Here is a 14,866-nt window from a genome sequence, read left to right as displayed (position 1 = left end):
ACTTAGAAATCAGGCTGGCCTCAGACTTGGGGCAATCCTCCTGCTTCTACTTCCCAAGTACTAAGATTAGGGGCACAAGGCACCCAGTTGTAACAAACTTTCAAAGAAAGACTTATTTACTTTTGTTTTGTGTACACAAGTGTTTTGCCTATATGTATATCTATGTACTACATGTGTGCCTGGTGCCCACAGAGGCTGGAAGAGGGGTTGCAGCCCACAGAAGTGGAATTACAGATGGCTGTGAACTACTGTGTGGCTGCTGGGAACTGAACCTGAGTCCTCTGCCAGAGAATCCAGGGCTCTTAACCACTGAGCCAGCTCTACAGCCCCCAAAGATGTATTTATTTTTATTTTATATGTATGAGTATATGTATGAAAGTGTACCATGTGGATGCAGTACCCACAGAGGCCAGAAAAGGTCACTAGATCTCTGGGAACTGGAATCATAGATGGTTGTCAGCAGCCCTGTGAAACTGAACCCAGGTCCTCTGCAAGAGGAGGAGTGCCCTTCAAAGTTACCTCTTTTTTCTGAAAGAGTGATTTGTTTTAGAAAAGGAGAGAGGCCCTGGGACCCATTAAAAGGTTCACCCATAAGACACTGGAAGACTTACAGTGTGTCTAAACCAGCAGTTATCAATTACTTTTTAAACATTAGACCCTTTTATCAAACAAAACTTTAAATTCTAACAAACACATGAAAAATTCACTATCACCAGTCATTAGGGAGCTGCGAATTAAAACTTCTATGAGAGAGTCACTACACTCACTAGGAGCTAAAATTAAAAAGACTGGTAACCCATGAACCTTTTAGGAGTTTCCTCTGCCCTGTGGCAGAAGAATCAGAGGGACTTAGAGTGTAAGACTCGTATGCCACTCTGGTATTGAAAATGGAAGGATTGTGTTGGAAATGATTTGAACAACCTTCAAGAGCTGAAGGAGGCCCTTGGGGAGAGTTCACTTCCCCAGGATAAGCTCCCAACTTGGCTATCATTGATTTTAGCCCTGTGGGTCCAAGTGGAAACCCCAGTGACAGAACTCTTGCTTAGTATGTAAGAACACTGGGTTTCATCCCTACCAGTACACGAAGCCACCACTAACCTAAGTAAACAAGCTGGGTGAGTTCCCCCAAACTTCTGGCCTAGAGAACTGTGAAGGAACTAACAGGACTGTAGGGGGTGTTTATGTCACTATGTTTTGATAACTCATTACAGAAAAACAAACAGATCACCAACACATCATTCGACCCAACAATCCCATTTCTGGGTATTCACCCAAGATGAATAAATCTCTATTTATCAGCATACACATTTGTACTATAGTAGTAAGAGCTATGTTACTCAGAAATGGGAGTGGTGATATAGGCCTAAAGCCCAGCACCATGAGGCAGAGGCAGGAGGATCAGGAGTTCAAGGCAAGCCTGAACTACATAAGCCCTTGTCTCAAAAATACTATTTTTTAAATTTAAGAGTAACTTTATGTTGTAGATTATTTTAAGGTGTGTTACATTTGTTTATGCTCTGAAACATTTGTTTAATGATGCAAAGATGTGTTGCACCCTTTTGTTGTTGTTGTTATTCAAGACAGGTGTTTCTGTGTAGCACTGAGATCCACTTGCTTCTGTCTCTCAAATGCTGGGATTAAAGGTGTGCACCACCACTGCTCAGCCTGCTGCATTTTTTTTATGTTGCATTTATTAGCTCTGTGAAGCTGTGTTACTTTGCCTGTCTAAAACACCTGATTGGTCTCATAATGAGCTGAATGGCCAATAGCAAGGCAGGAGAAGAAATAGGCAGGGCTGGCAGGCAGAGAGAATAAATAGGAGAAAAAGAGAAAAGAGATCAAGGAACGAAAAAAGGAGGCGAGGAGTCCAGGCCAGCTACCCAGCCACACCGGCAGACACAGACTGAGAAGGAAAGAAAAGATATACAGAAATAGAGAAAGCCAAAAGCCCAGAGGCAAAAGGTAGACGGGAAAATTTAAAGTTAAGAAAAGCTGGCAAGAAACAAGCCAAGCAAAGGCCAGGCATCTATAAGAAAGAATAGCCTCCATGTGTGATTTATTTGGGAGCTGGGTGGCAAGTGCCCCAAAAGAGCAAAGAGTGAAAACAACCAACAACATTATTAATTATTGATACACACAATAAATAGATTTCAAAGTCATTAAGCTAATTGAAAGAAATTAGACACGTAAATCCCAATATTATTTGATTATATGAAATTCTTTAGAAGATAATAGTATAGTGACAGAAAGCAGATCAATGTTTGTAAAGGGTCATGGAGGGGACATGAGTGACAGTGAGGAAATGTTCCATATTGTGACAGTGTTTACACAACTATGTACCTAGCCGGGCATGGAAACAAACACTTTTAATCCCAGCACTAGGGAGGCAGAGGCAGGCAGGTCTCTGTGAGTTCAAGGCCAGCCTGGTCTACACAGTGAGCTCCAGGACAGCCAGGGATATTACATAAAGAAACCCTGTCTCAAAAAACAAACAAAGACAATGACAACAGCAACAAAAATCGTGAAGTGGAGAGTGCCTGAGGGGTGCTCTCCCCTCCATCTGTATGGGCACACCTGTGTGTACCTGCACGCTCACACATACACAAACGCACACAACAGGCACACACAGAAACCTGCTTTTTGTTTGTTTGTTTTTGAGTCAGGGTCTCACTCTGTAGACCGGGAGAACAACCTGGCCTCAAACCCAGAGATCTGCCTGCAGAGTTTATAGGCTACCATCACATGATGGCTGGATAGGCAGTCATCTCTAAGGACCTCTGGGCTACAAAATACAAACACCTCTGGGGGACCCATCTGCTCTGCTTGGCCAGGCTCCATTCTCCTAGGAAAACGATGTTACTTTGGAGAAGCGTCCTTCTCATGTTAAGCCATGTAGGCTATACGGAGCCGACCATATGTTCTGGCTCCTAGGGCACCAACCCAGGCCAAACTAGCATGGTAATTATCCTCAAAGAGAAAAAAACAAAACAAAACAAAACAAAAAAACCCCCAAAAGACCAAAAAGATAAAAAAAAACCCTATAGACCTGTATCTTATATGCCTTCTAAAAGACTCCTTTAACTACACATTCATACTATCCGTTCTGTTCCTCTAGAAGTCTCTAATACAATGACCGGAACTCTTGGTCTTCCTGCCTCCACCTCCCAAATGCTGGGATTTCACATACGAGACTCAATGACGGCTCTGATAGAAACACTAGTCTCCTGAGAGGAAGCCATCTTTTCCTGCTGTCCCACCGCAGGGACAGGACAGGACTCAGCTAGAGCCTTACCTGCACCAGGAGGTTCTGAAGCCCAATGAACAGGGACAGCACCTGTGATGTTTTCAATGGAGCTAGGACAGTGTCCTCAGGAGTTGGCAGCGGTTGACCCCCTGAGGGCACCAAGGCCACCAAGGCAGAAGAAAATCTTTGCTTCAGTGCTGTCCGCAGGAATCGTAGGATGGCAGCTAGAAAGAGGAGACTCTGACACCCCATTCCTCCTCCACTCCCATCTTCTACCCAGAAGGGGAAACAGTGCAGATAGAGAATTATGGTCTGGGCGGGTGGTCCTGTCTAAGAATCCAAGGAAAAGGCTTTTTCTCCCGCTGGGAAGTCCACACCATACCTGACAGCAGTGCAGACTTTTTCTTTGGAAAGCTGAGAGCCTTCAGTACTTGGCTTAGTTCCACAGATAATGTCTGATGGACCTGGCAGAGAAGCGGGGAAAGGGGTAAGTCCAAACAGTGTTCTGTAGGTGGAGGTAGAAATGGCTACCCACTTCCTGTTGCACCTGTTGCATCAAGACATGGAGGCGACACAGCCCTCTGAGCCTTACTGTCCTGATGCCAGGAGTGTGAGGACGATCAAGCCTGCACCTAGAGAACTAACTCCGCGCTGAAGTCATCCCAGACAGCACTGCCTCCAGGAAGCCTTGTTCAGCCTCATCTGCGGCTTGGTCTCTGGCTTTACTCACCTAACCCAGAACACCTAGAGTTTGACACACCAAATCAGAACCTTGGCTCTTGCCAATAGTGGTGGCACATGCCGATTGTTACCTTGAGAGGGGAGGATTGTGAGTTCGAGGCCATCCTGAATTATATAATGAATCGCTAGATAAGCATAGCGGGTAAGTCACTGAGTCTCTGCCTCCCGCTTTTCTGCCTCCAGAGTTACCTTGCAGACTGGTGCAGAAGCAGCATAAGTAAATGTGAGCCAAATGTCCAATTGAGGAGCTGGACAGGGTGGCCGGTTCAAAGCCGGTCTGTTCTGCCCTCCTCCATCAGAACACGAGCTGCCAGAGGGCAGCTACTACTACTACGCTTGACTCAGAGTCTGGCACAAGGAAATCCCTTACATATCTGAGACTGAATTAGGGCAGTGGAGCTGGGTGGGAGCAGGTTGCCGGCGAGGTATATGCTGACGGCCAGGCGCAGTCAAGAAGGAGGAAGGAGGGCAGCCTTTTACCCAGGCACATCACCAGAGAAGTGAGAAGCTCCTCACAGAGTAAAACAGGGAAGGTTTCTGTTCTGAATCACCCATGGGACCATCACAGTGACACATACCTATAAAATCATATCTGGGAGGTTGAGGCAGGATGATGAGAAGTCAAAGGCCAGAATCAGCTACCTAACAAATCTGAGGCCTATCTGGGCCACATGACATCTATCACAATAATTTTTTTTTAAAAAAAAGACATGCATGGTTATACATGCCTTTAATTCCACCATTCCAGTGGCAGCGGCAGGCAGATCTCTGTGAGATGGAGATCAACCCAATCTACATAGCCAGCTCCAGGGTTACAGAGAGGAACTCTGTTTCAATAAATAAATAAATAAATAGCAAAAATCAACCCTAGGCAACACCATGCAGGGTCTGCCAAAGCACAGAACTGCTGTCATTTGTCACTACCACAGAAGTCAAAACTGATTTCCCTTCTAACAGAGAACTGGCCATGCTGGGTGCTGTGCAAATACTGCAGAAGCTCAGAGATGGTTTCTGCCCATGAGGAGCAGCTTGGGGAAGAGCTGGCTGTGTATGACATGGCCAGAAGTGGAGCTCACAGAGGACCTTGTCATCACAAGGTCCTCCAGAAGGAAACGAGGGTTTCTGTGAGATGTCCACTGCTTCCGTGTTCTCTGTGTCCACCTCCAACAGTGACAATGGCAGCTAACTACATGTGGCACTCTACATCTCGCCGCTGGGCACTACAAGGTCACAGCTGGTTCCTGCTTTCTTGTCTAAACCGATCTATTTCTTCGCTCCCTCATTCCAGCCACACATACCAGCTTATCACTAAATACGTACCCCGTGTCCTAAATGTGTGCATCTTTATGCCCTTGCCCACATTGTACTGCCCTGGAGCTCCTTCCCCCACTACCTTTGCCAAGCACAGTCTTCCTTCAAGGTTTTACTTAGAAAACACATCCCCTAAGGGTAGGGCAAATGTGACAGTCATTTTTATTTCTCTGTGCCCAGAATACAGCCTGACATGTAGGTGATCCGTTCCTGTTAAAAAGAGTAATTTAAGCCAAGCTGTCAATAACCCTGACTCCCTTCATTGTTGTTGGTAAGAGCTCTGAAACTCAGTATAGTTAAGTATTTTGCCAAGGTCACACTGCTAATAGGCCACAGAACTGGGAACAAAACTCAGAATTTTACCTTTTCTTTGAGCGCTAGCTCATGTCCTGAAGATAAGGCACTAGACACTAACCTGCAAATTGCCATCGTGCTGCTGGGCAGAGAAGGAGGCAGTGAGCAGCCAGGCAGAGCAGAGCAGTGGAGTCCTGGGAGAGCCTGCTTCTGTCCAGGTGAGGGCCAGCATCTTCTCCAGTAGCTCAACCAAGGCTGTGCAGCTCAGCAGTACAGCGGCAGCTGCAGGGAAAAGAGGGGAGGGGCAACCGTCTAGCTTACCACCTCTATGATACTGAGTACCTAGTAGGGCTTCGAGCATATAAAAACAATGGCTCATCAAGGGGACCTAAGGAACCTTGCACACTGATTGATTGAAGAATCACAGACTACCAGAATCTGAGTCTCATCATCAATCATACACAAACACCTAGTTATTTTTTAAGAAGAAAAACCCAAGAGCACCAAGGACCCCTGACACTGGCCTCTTCAGTGACTCTGCCGGAGCCCCTGTACCTCTTTTCTGGCTACTGGGTGTGGTTCGATGGAGACTCCAGTACAAGAAGTTGAAGGAGGGCAGCAGGATGTCCACATCTGCAGGGCTGCACTTCCCACACAGCTTGCTGACTGCAAGAAAGCAGAGTCCACGGGTAGCCTATGGCACGGCACTCTACTTTAAGCACTCTTACACTTCACACAGATGCTGGCCAACAGCTGGCTGGTTTCAGATGCCAGTCTCGGGGGGAGAAGACAAACACTGTGTTACAGCCAGTGAAAAGAAGGATGGTATGTTTGTCCACACCCTCCATCTGTACAAACACATGAGCAACCCACCACCAACCGGCAATCTTAACACACTGTTTAGTTCACTTGTCAAGGGCATCCTCTTACTGTGCATGTGTCAGCCTGCTACCTGTACTGGCTGGTTTTGTGTGTCAATCGACACAAGCTAGAGTCGCTAGAGTCATCAGAGGAAGGAACCTCAACGGAGGTAGTGCCGCCTTGAGATCCAGCTGTAAGGCATTTTCTCATTTAGGGAACAGTGGGGGAAGAGCCCAGCCCATGGTGGATGATGACATCCCAGAGCTGCTGCTCCTGGGCTACAAGAAAGCAGGCTAAGCAAGCCGTGGAAAACAAGCCAGTAAGCACCTCCCCTCTATGGCCTCTGCATCACTGCATCAGCTCCTGCCTCCAGAATCCAGCCCTGTTTGAGTCCCTGTCTTGACTTCCTCCGGTGATGAACAGCAATGCTGAAGTGTAAGCCTAATAAACCCGTTCTTTCCCAATTTGCCTTTTGGTCACGGTGTTTCATTGCAGCAATAGAAATCCTAAGACAATACCAGTGATCTTTGTTCCCTAAGACCATTCAGCCACTTACTCATCCCAAGGGAATTCTGTGATGCTGGATGGACAAGTCCCTATATTTGCTACCCTTCTGCCTCCACCCCCTCCTTCTTCCTTCCACTCTTCCCCTCTGGTTTTTAAGACAGGGTCTTATGTATCCTAGAATAGTCTCAAATTCACCACTGCTTCTGCCTCCCGAGTGCTGGGATTGCGGGTGTGCACCACCATCCTCCTGCCTCTGCAGGAGTGCTTGGATTATAGGCATGCACCACCATTCTCCTGCCTCTGCCTCCCAAGTCCTGGGATTAAAGGCATGCATCACACCTGGCTAGACTTTTCAGTGATGCTGCTACCTTTGAGTCATCCATGTTCTTAATTCTACTAACCTCACAGACTGAACTGGGATGGAATCCTTTTTGGTCTGTCAGTGCCCCTTGTGAGCCGGACAGACATTTCCTTACATCACCCCAGGAAGAGGAATGCAGCATTACAAACATTATACAACCAAAGATGACCCAGAGTGGAGCAATTGCATGGCCTCTGCTAAAGGTGGTAAGATGTGCAATTAAGCTTAAACCATCTGAGAATGGGATGCATGGGGTGGCGTGCTTCCTTGAAAAATGGGGTCTTCCATGTATGTGAGTACAGGCTTGTCCCCCAAATGAGTGACAGACCAGACAATATTGCAATCCCTGAAAACACATATGGAACGGGATTATAAAGAGCTTTGGTGTGATAAGTAAAAATCTGAAGCAAGAGAGTTGCTGGTAAGATGGCTCAGTGTGCCATCTGCCACAAGGACTGAAAATTTGAGTTCACTGCCTAGAACCTATAAGGAGATGGGAGGAGGGAACTGGCTCCACAGAGTTAACCTCTGACCTCCACACTCATGCTGTAGCATGCCTATAGTCACATACAAATCATACACACACTGAATAACATTAAGACCGTGTCAGCTTTGCGGCTCCTGCCATGTAAGTGATAAAACACACACTGGAGCTGTCCAGAGGGAGCACGCCCATTTGAGGAAGAAATAAGAGTGTGCAAAGGCCATGAAGATGCGATCCTCCACGTCAGCCTCTGGTCTGGCAAGAAAGGCAGATAAGAGGGAGGATGAGATAGAACACCAGCTCAGAAAGATTTGGCTCAGGCCAGACATGGGAGCAAACGTCTGTAATAACTAGGGCTTGAGGGGCTGAGGCACAAACAATTCCAAGTTTGAAGCCATCATGAGTTATCTATCAAGATCTTGTCTCCACAATAAAAAAACAAAAACAAAAATATTCAGCTGGCAGATTATCTCTGTAACCGTTAAGCCTAGCTGGACAGCTCATCGACATTCCGAAACAGGCAGTCACGGCGCCAAAGAGCAGAGCTCGAGAGAAGTCTTCCCCCTCATCCCGGAAGCACCATTCACCTCCCCACACCATTCCATCAATCCCACTTTTTCCACTTTTTGGCAGTCATATTACATCTGACTTCTCACTGGCTTGTGCTCAACTGAGCAAGCAAGTCTTCCCTCAACAGTGTCTCTACTCCAGAAACACAGTTCTTTCTTCTCTCAGACAGAAGGACTCGAGAATTGTGTGGAAATATCTACTATATTTCACATGGAGGTTTTCAGTCTGTTGTTCTTTGTCAGAATAATCAAAATCATTCCATGTGCGTGTGTGCGTGCATGTGTGTATGCACATATATACTTAAGACAGGAGTTAGCATTTAATGCAGTCTAGGAAGACCCTGAATTCACTATATAACCAAGGATGACCTTGAGCTCCTGATCCTGCTCCCTCTTAAGTTCTGGGGTCACAATAATGAAAAATAAATTCTTTTTGGTTTTTCAAGACATGGTTTCTCTGTGTAGCTTTAGAGCCTGTCCTAGAACTAGCTCTTGTAGACCAATCTGGCCTCGAACTCACAGAGATCCGTCTGCCTCTGCCTCCCAAGTGCTAGGATTAAAAGCATGCACCACTACTGCCCAGCTTAATAAAAATAAAAATATTTTTAAAAAGATGCCCAGAGAACTGTAAACTGGAAGACCAGTGATCTAAGTCAGCTGTGAGACAGGGAAGCTAGCCGACCAGATATTGGGAAGCATTGCCTGACACAAACTGCATCCAGAAGGCCTCTGTGTGCCAAGCACTACACATCTACCAGAACACATATCATCTCAACCCTACACGAGGGATGCTCCATTTTTACCTATGAGCTCAATACAGGTAAGGTGGCTCTGCATACAGTTATCAATAGCTAACATGCAAATGTCTTCCTGTCTTCACTGATTGTTAGTTTGCTATTTTGGGTTTTTGTTTGCTTTTTAGAGTGGGTATTTCCCAAATATTCCTTTACAATGAGCAGAGGAGGTCAAGAGATACCCCCAGGATTGCTCTCTCTCTCTCTCTGTGGTTCCCTAGCCACGCAGCTGAACTTGGACTTCTCGTTCCAGTTTCATGAGTTTTCCTCTTATAATAAATAAAAATATAATTCTTAAGATGCCCCCAGGAACAGACTGACTTGTTCACATTTTCCAAACCGAGTGGGCCCCACCACACTCAGCCCCAGGCCCGTGGGCACTGTCTCAAGCAGCCAAGGCACCTTGATGAAGCAGCTTCACGGCCATGCTATCCAGTTCTTGCTTCGACTCACTCCTGAGCTGCACCAAGGAGAGGAGGTTCAGCAGCAGTGGCAGGTTCCCCGAGGCTATGGAGAACAAGAACAGGCAGCTCAGAGAGCTAAGCTCAGCCCACCCACAGGTCAAATACCGCCCTGCCACAAACAGCCCTAAGGGCACTTGGCTCTCTCATTTCTTCTCATGAGGGACAGCAGTAGCTCATACACTCAGTGCCAACTCTAGGGAGCCATTGGGAATTCATTACGTCACTAAAGTCCATTAAAAAACATGTAAACAGGGACTTTTATTCCTACTTTGCAGTTAAGGAAACAAAGCTCAGTGATTTCTCACAATGTCCCACGCTACTGCAAGGCGGGTGTCATGCTATGAATGCTTGCAAGCCCCCAGCTCCTATGCTGAAACCCTAACCTTCGCTGTAAGAGTACTAGGAAGGGGGGCCACTAGGAGCTGATCGAGTCATAAGACATTGTCACCATGGATAGGACTAGTGCCGTAAAAAGAGACTCCGAAGAACTAGTCACTTGTACCTTCTGCCGCATGAGGACACAAGATGTCTGAACGTGGGCTCTCACCAGACATCAAATCTGCTAGTATCTGGACTCTGGATTTCCCAAGAACTGTTAATAATAGTCTATTGTTCACGAGTCACCAAACAAAGGCAGAAATTGAACACAAATCTAAATCTATTCCATCCTTTTCATTTAATCTTTTTCTTTTTCTTTTTGGCTTTTTTGTTTGTTTGTTTGTTTTTGTTTTTCGAGACAGGGATTCTCTGTAGCTTTGGAACCTGTTCTGGAACTAGCTCTTGTAGCTCAGGCTGGCCTCGAACTCACAGAGATCCACCTGCCTCTGCTTCCCAAGTGCTGGGATTAAAGGCGTGTGCCACCACCACCCGACTCTTTTTTTTGGCTTTTTGAGACAGGGTTTCGCTGTGTAATAGTCCTGGCTGTCCTAAAACTCACTCTGTAGATCAGGCTGGCCTCAAACTCACAGAGATCCACCTGCCTCTGCCTCCTGAGCGCTGGGATTAAAGCCATGTGCCACCACTGCCTGGCAGTCTTTTCTTCTTCTTCCTCTTCCTCTTCCTCTTCCTCTTCCTCTTCTTCTTCTTCTTCTGTCAGGGTTTCTAAGGGCAGCCCTGGCTGTCCTAGTGCTCCCTTTGTAGACAAGGCTGACCTCAAACTCAGAGATCTGCCTCCCTCTGCCTGCCAAGTTCTGGAATTAAAGGAATGTACCACCATACCTGTCTACAATGAATCTCAAAAAAATTTTTTCTTTGTTTTTTGTTTTGTTTTGTTTTGTTTTGAGACAGGGTTTCTCTGTGTAGCTCTGGCTATCCTGGAACTCACTATATAGACCAGGCTGGCCTCAGACTCATAGAACTCTGCCTGCCTTGGTCTCTCCAGGGCTGTCACACTGTTACACCTGGCCTCAAATTTTCAAAATTTGTTGTTATTATTTATTATTACTATTATTAGTGTGTGTGTGTTGTAATGGGGAAAGGTACAGCAGTATATACATGGAGATCTGAGGACAACTTCATGAAATCAGTTCTCTCCGTCCACCTTTATGTAGGTTCCGGAAATCAAACTTGGCTTGGCGGGCTGTTGAGCAAGGCTGTTCAGCTGTTATCTGCTGAGCAATTTGGCTGGTCCAACCCTTATCTTAAACAGTACCATCATCCAGATACATTTTGTTCTTCCCTGGAAAGGAAGTGCTTGGATCCTCACAGCTCCAGTGTTCTTCCAGGAAGTGGACCTGGGAACCACAAGACTCTTCCCACCTCCCCTAGATGGCTCAGAAAGTTAGTTTAAAAAATTAAGATTCTTGGCTCGGGTGTGGGAGTGATAGCTTTAATTCTAGCACTCAGCAAGTAGAGACAGTGAATCTTTGTGAGTTCGAGGCCAGCCTGGTCTACAAAGTGAGCTCCATGCCAGTCAAGGCTACACAGGGAGACCTTTTAAAAAAGAAATCAGATTCTTGAGCCAGGCATGGTGGTACATTACATACCTCTAATCCCAATACTCGAAAGACAGAGGCAGGTGGATTTCTATGAATTTGTAGCTAGCCTGGTCTATATGAGACCTTCTCTCAAAACCCAAAAGCAAAATCAGATTCTCAAATTAAAAAAAAAAAGTCAGCTTCTTTAAAAGAGCTGAAGACAAATCAACCCTAATTTTGAGTTTCTTCATACTGAGAAGCCAGCTTCTGTGACTGCTAGCATATCCTCACTGGGGCTCACTGGGTATTCAACACATCACAGATCCACCCTACTCCCACAGCCCTGCTGGTTCCCCAGCCTCCTCCAGATTTGCACTTTCCTTTTCCCTCTGGGAGCTGCCATTTTTGTGACAAACAGCTCTGAGCACATGCTGTGCACGGTAGGGACTGGCCTGATTTTTCTTCTGGTGCAAAACCTGATGCTCTTTCTTAGAGCACACTTCACCAAAATAGAATGGTCTACTCTGCATGTCAGAACATGTCCAAGGAAAACTGACCTCCTGAGGTGGAAGCTCCACACTCCACCAGCAGGCGCTGCAGGATGAGCAGGAAGTGGCCTCGGATGAGACCACCCACCTCAATATCTTCATTCTCCCGAATGAAGGTCCCCAGAACAACCAGGACCTTGCGGGCTGTGTCCACGGGACTGGAATAGACGAGATCCTGAGAACAGAAGGAAGCCAGAGCTCAGAGGGCACACAGCCAGGGACAGGTAAACAATGCAGGGAAGAAAGTCAGGGACCATGCCCAGGATGATGGTTTCACAGAAACTAAGTGAGATCTCTCTTAGCACCTAACTTTGTACCAAATGCCCTGGTGGATGCATGGACTCCTCACAAATCCTGGAGAATAGTCCCATCGTATTACATCAAGAAGCAAACATGGACATTACATGATTTGCTAGAGGTCACATAAAGCCAGTAAGTGGCACCACGGATGTAAGTGTAGGTCTCTGGACTCAGGATGCCTCTCCCTTGTAACCTGAAGTGTTAGAGGCAAAAAGAGGTTGCTTTTAGGACCAGCAACCTGAGAGCCAGAAGACGATACAGAGGGCAGAGATGTCATAGGTCAGGAGAAAAATAGGTTGGGAAAGATTCAGGGACAGGAAGTGAGGACCAGGTCAGGCCCCTTCTCTGCCATGGCATCTGCCCATCCCTGCCCCAAGCAGTGAAGGACTTGGGTTCAGGAAATGGAAAAGGGCATTTTGTTTTGTTTGTTTTGCTTTTGGAGTTATTTTAATGAGCGTATGTTGAAGGCAAAACAGGCAGAAGGCACACCAGGAGCTGTCCCTGATAGCTCCTGGCACCTACCAGCTCAAATACGCCAATGCCTTTGGACAAGTGAATGTGTCAAGCCAGTTATGATAGGGTGCTATGAATCCAAGGTCGTTCAGACGCCATTCAGAGAACATCTCCCAGTGCAGAGAAACATGACTGCAGGGCACTTCAGCCAAACAAATCCTGATGTGATGACCACTGGGCAGGCAGGGCAGGGTGGGGAATCATGAGCATAGGGTTTGGAGAAATGATAACAATATCAGCAATTAGAACCTAATAACATAGGTGCTGTTTTGTTTTTATATGATAACCATACATTTGTCTATACATTTATCTTCATTTATTTATTCCTTTATTTATTTGGTTTTTCCAGACAGGGTTACTCTGTGTGGTCTTGGCTGTCCTGGAGCTCACTCTGTAGACCATGCAGGCCTTAAACTCACAGAGATCCACCTGCCTCTGCCTCCTGAGTGCTGGGATTAAAGGCGTGCACCACCATGTCTGGCTGTCTATACATTTTTTACATCTTCCTAATAACTCTAGGTATCACTCCAATTTACAAATGGAGAAACTGAGGCAGATAGATTAGTTGTCTATCAACTAATCAAGAAAATAGTAGAGAACCAGACAGAGGTGGTAGCTTCCACCTACAATCTCAGCACTCAGGAGGAAGAGGCAGAGGAATTCCATGTGTGTGAGGCCAGCCTGGGCTGGGTATTAATTTCAGGGCTAGCCTAGGCTACAGAATAAGATAGAGTAGCACTGAAATTCTACTCTAGAATGTGTTAATGAAGGGGAGGGGTGAAGTGGCTTTACCTCTGACACTTCATAGAGACTCAAAAAACATCTCTGCGAAGACAAACTCACAAATTGGAGGGCTAAGGAAAATCAAGAAAATTTCAGAGATAGATGTGTGGCCTAAGCCTAAAATTCTAGAACTCGGGGATGGGTGGGTCTCAAAATCATCCATCTCCTCTGCTTTAAAGAACGAGAGGCTGAAACCTAAAGTAGAAATAACTTACTCATGATCAAGAGAGAAAAGGTCAAGTCAACTTCCCCGCTGTCCTTTGCTGGCCCATCCCTGCTGGTCCCTCAGACATCTGTGAATGTTAAAGGTCTAAAAGGAGAGGGGTTGTGTGGTCTTTGTGGGCTGCAGTAAATGCAGCGTGCTGGCGTGCACCTCCTCACACGGGTCGGTGAGAAGGTGTTGGGCGGACCCATGGCCCACTACATTTTCAACTGTCCAAAGCTGTCCAGACTCGGAACAGAGCATCTGTGACAGCCTTGTTTTTCACAGCCAAACAACGTACGTGAAAGACCACCCGTGGATAAGAGTGGCAATTAACAGCTCTGTTCTCAGCTGCTAATTACCCATATCAAAACCAGAAATTGGTCCCAGCACATATTTTTAGACTCTTCCCCCCCCCCCCCCCGTGGCTACAAGCTGGGAAGAAATGGTGGGAATTATATGTGTGAACAGCAAACAAAGTTGTTCCTTGCTGTTCTTTTCAGCCCTGATGTTTTTAGGACCTAATTTTGTAAGACTCAGTAGCTGTGGTCTGCAGTCCGGGCCATGATCCTTATTACCTTGGGCAACTCTATTAGCATCTCTGAGTTATTATCCAGCTCAGACTCAGAGTCAATGATTAACAAGAGATTATCTGTATGCAGGGCTTGTTTAATATCCCTCAAGCTCCCCCTCCTCCTGCTGTCTCCATTTTATCTGAAACACAGGAAAGCCTCCTTCTCCAGATCTCTAAACAGCATCCAGCCCCGAAGGTGGCTCCTTCCTATTGAGCTCTAGGCAAAGCGAAGTAAAAAAACCTCCTGGGGCCTGATGCAGCCACCTCCAAGAAGAGATGAATGGGACAGTTTACATTCGAGGGCAAGCTCTGAGCTGGAAGGATAAATGGTGCACCCCATCCCTTCCTAAACACATGAAATCTAAGGATTTGGTCTTGCGAGATTCACTTTCTTTTTGGT

The 14,866-nt window shown here is 46.3% G+C and overlaps 1 protein-coding gene across 1 annotated transcript in view; it reads right to left on the bottom strand.

Moving 5' to 3' along the window:
• The window catches only part of Mei1 (meiotic double-stranded break formation protein 1), a 73,864-nt gene that overhangs the window by 3,690 nt on the left and 55,308 nt on the right, over window positions 1–14,866 (bottom strand). Inside the window, exons 23-28 of the mRNA XM_087898692.1 lie at window positions 12,104–12,269; window positions 9,569–9,673; window positions 6,146–6,256; window positions 5,712–5,872; window positions 3,627–3,708; window positions 3,293–3,468 (exon numbers count right to left, since the gene is read on the bottom strand). Coding sequence (XP_087754818.1) covers window positions 3,293–3,468; window positions 3,627–3,708; window positions 5,712–5,872; window positions 6,146–6,256; window positions 9,569–9,673; window positions 12,104–12,269 — 801 coding nt within the window. The remainder of the gene's footprint in view (window positions 1–3,292; window positions 3,469–3,626; window positions 3,709–5,711; window positions 5,873–6,145; window positions 6,257–9,568; window positions 9,674–12,103; window positions 12,270–14,866) is intronic.

This window comes from Myodes glareolus, chromosome 19, assembly GCF_982192425.1.
Source record: "Myodes glareolus chromosome 19, mMyoGla1.1, whole genome shotgun sequence".
Lineage (NCBI taxonomy): Eukaryota > Metazoa > Chordata > Mammalia > Rodentia > Cricetidae > Myodes > Myodes glareolus.
This window is presented reverse-complemented; position numbering and strand designations above follow the sequence as displayed.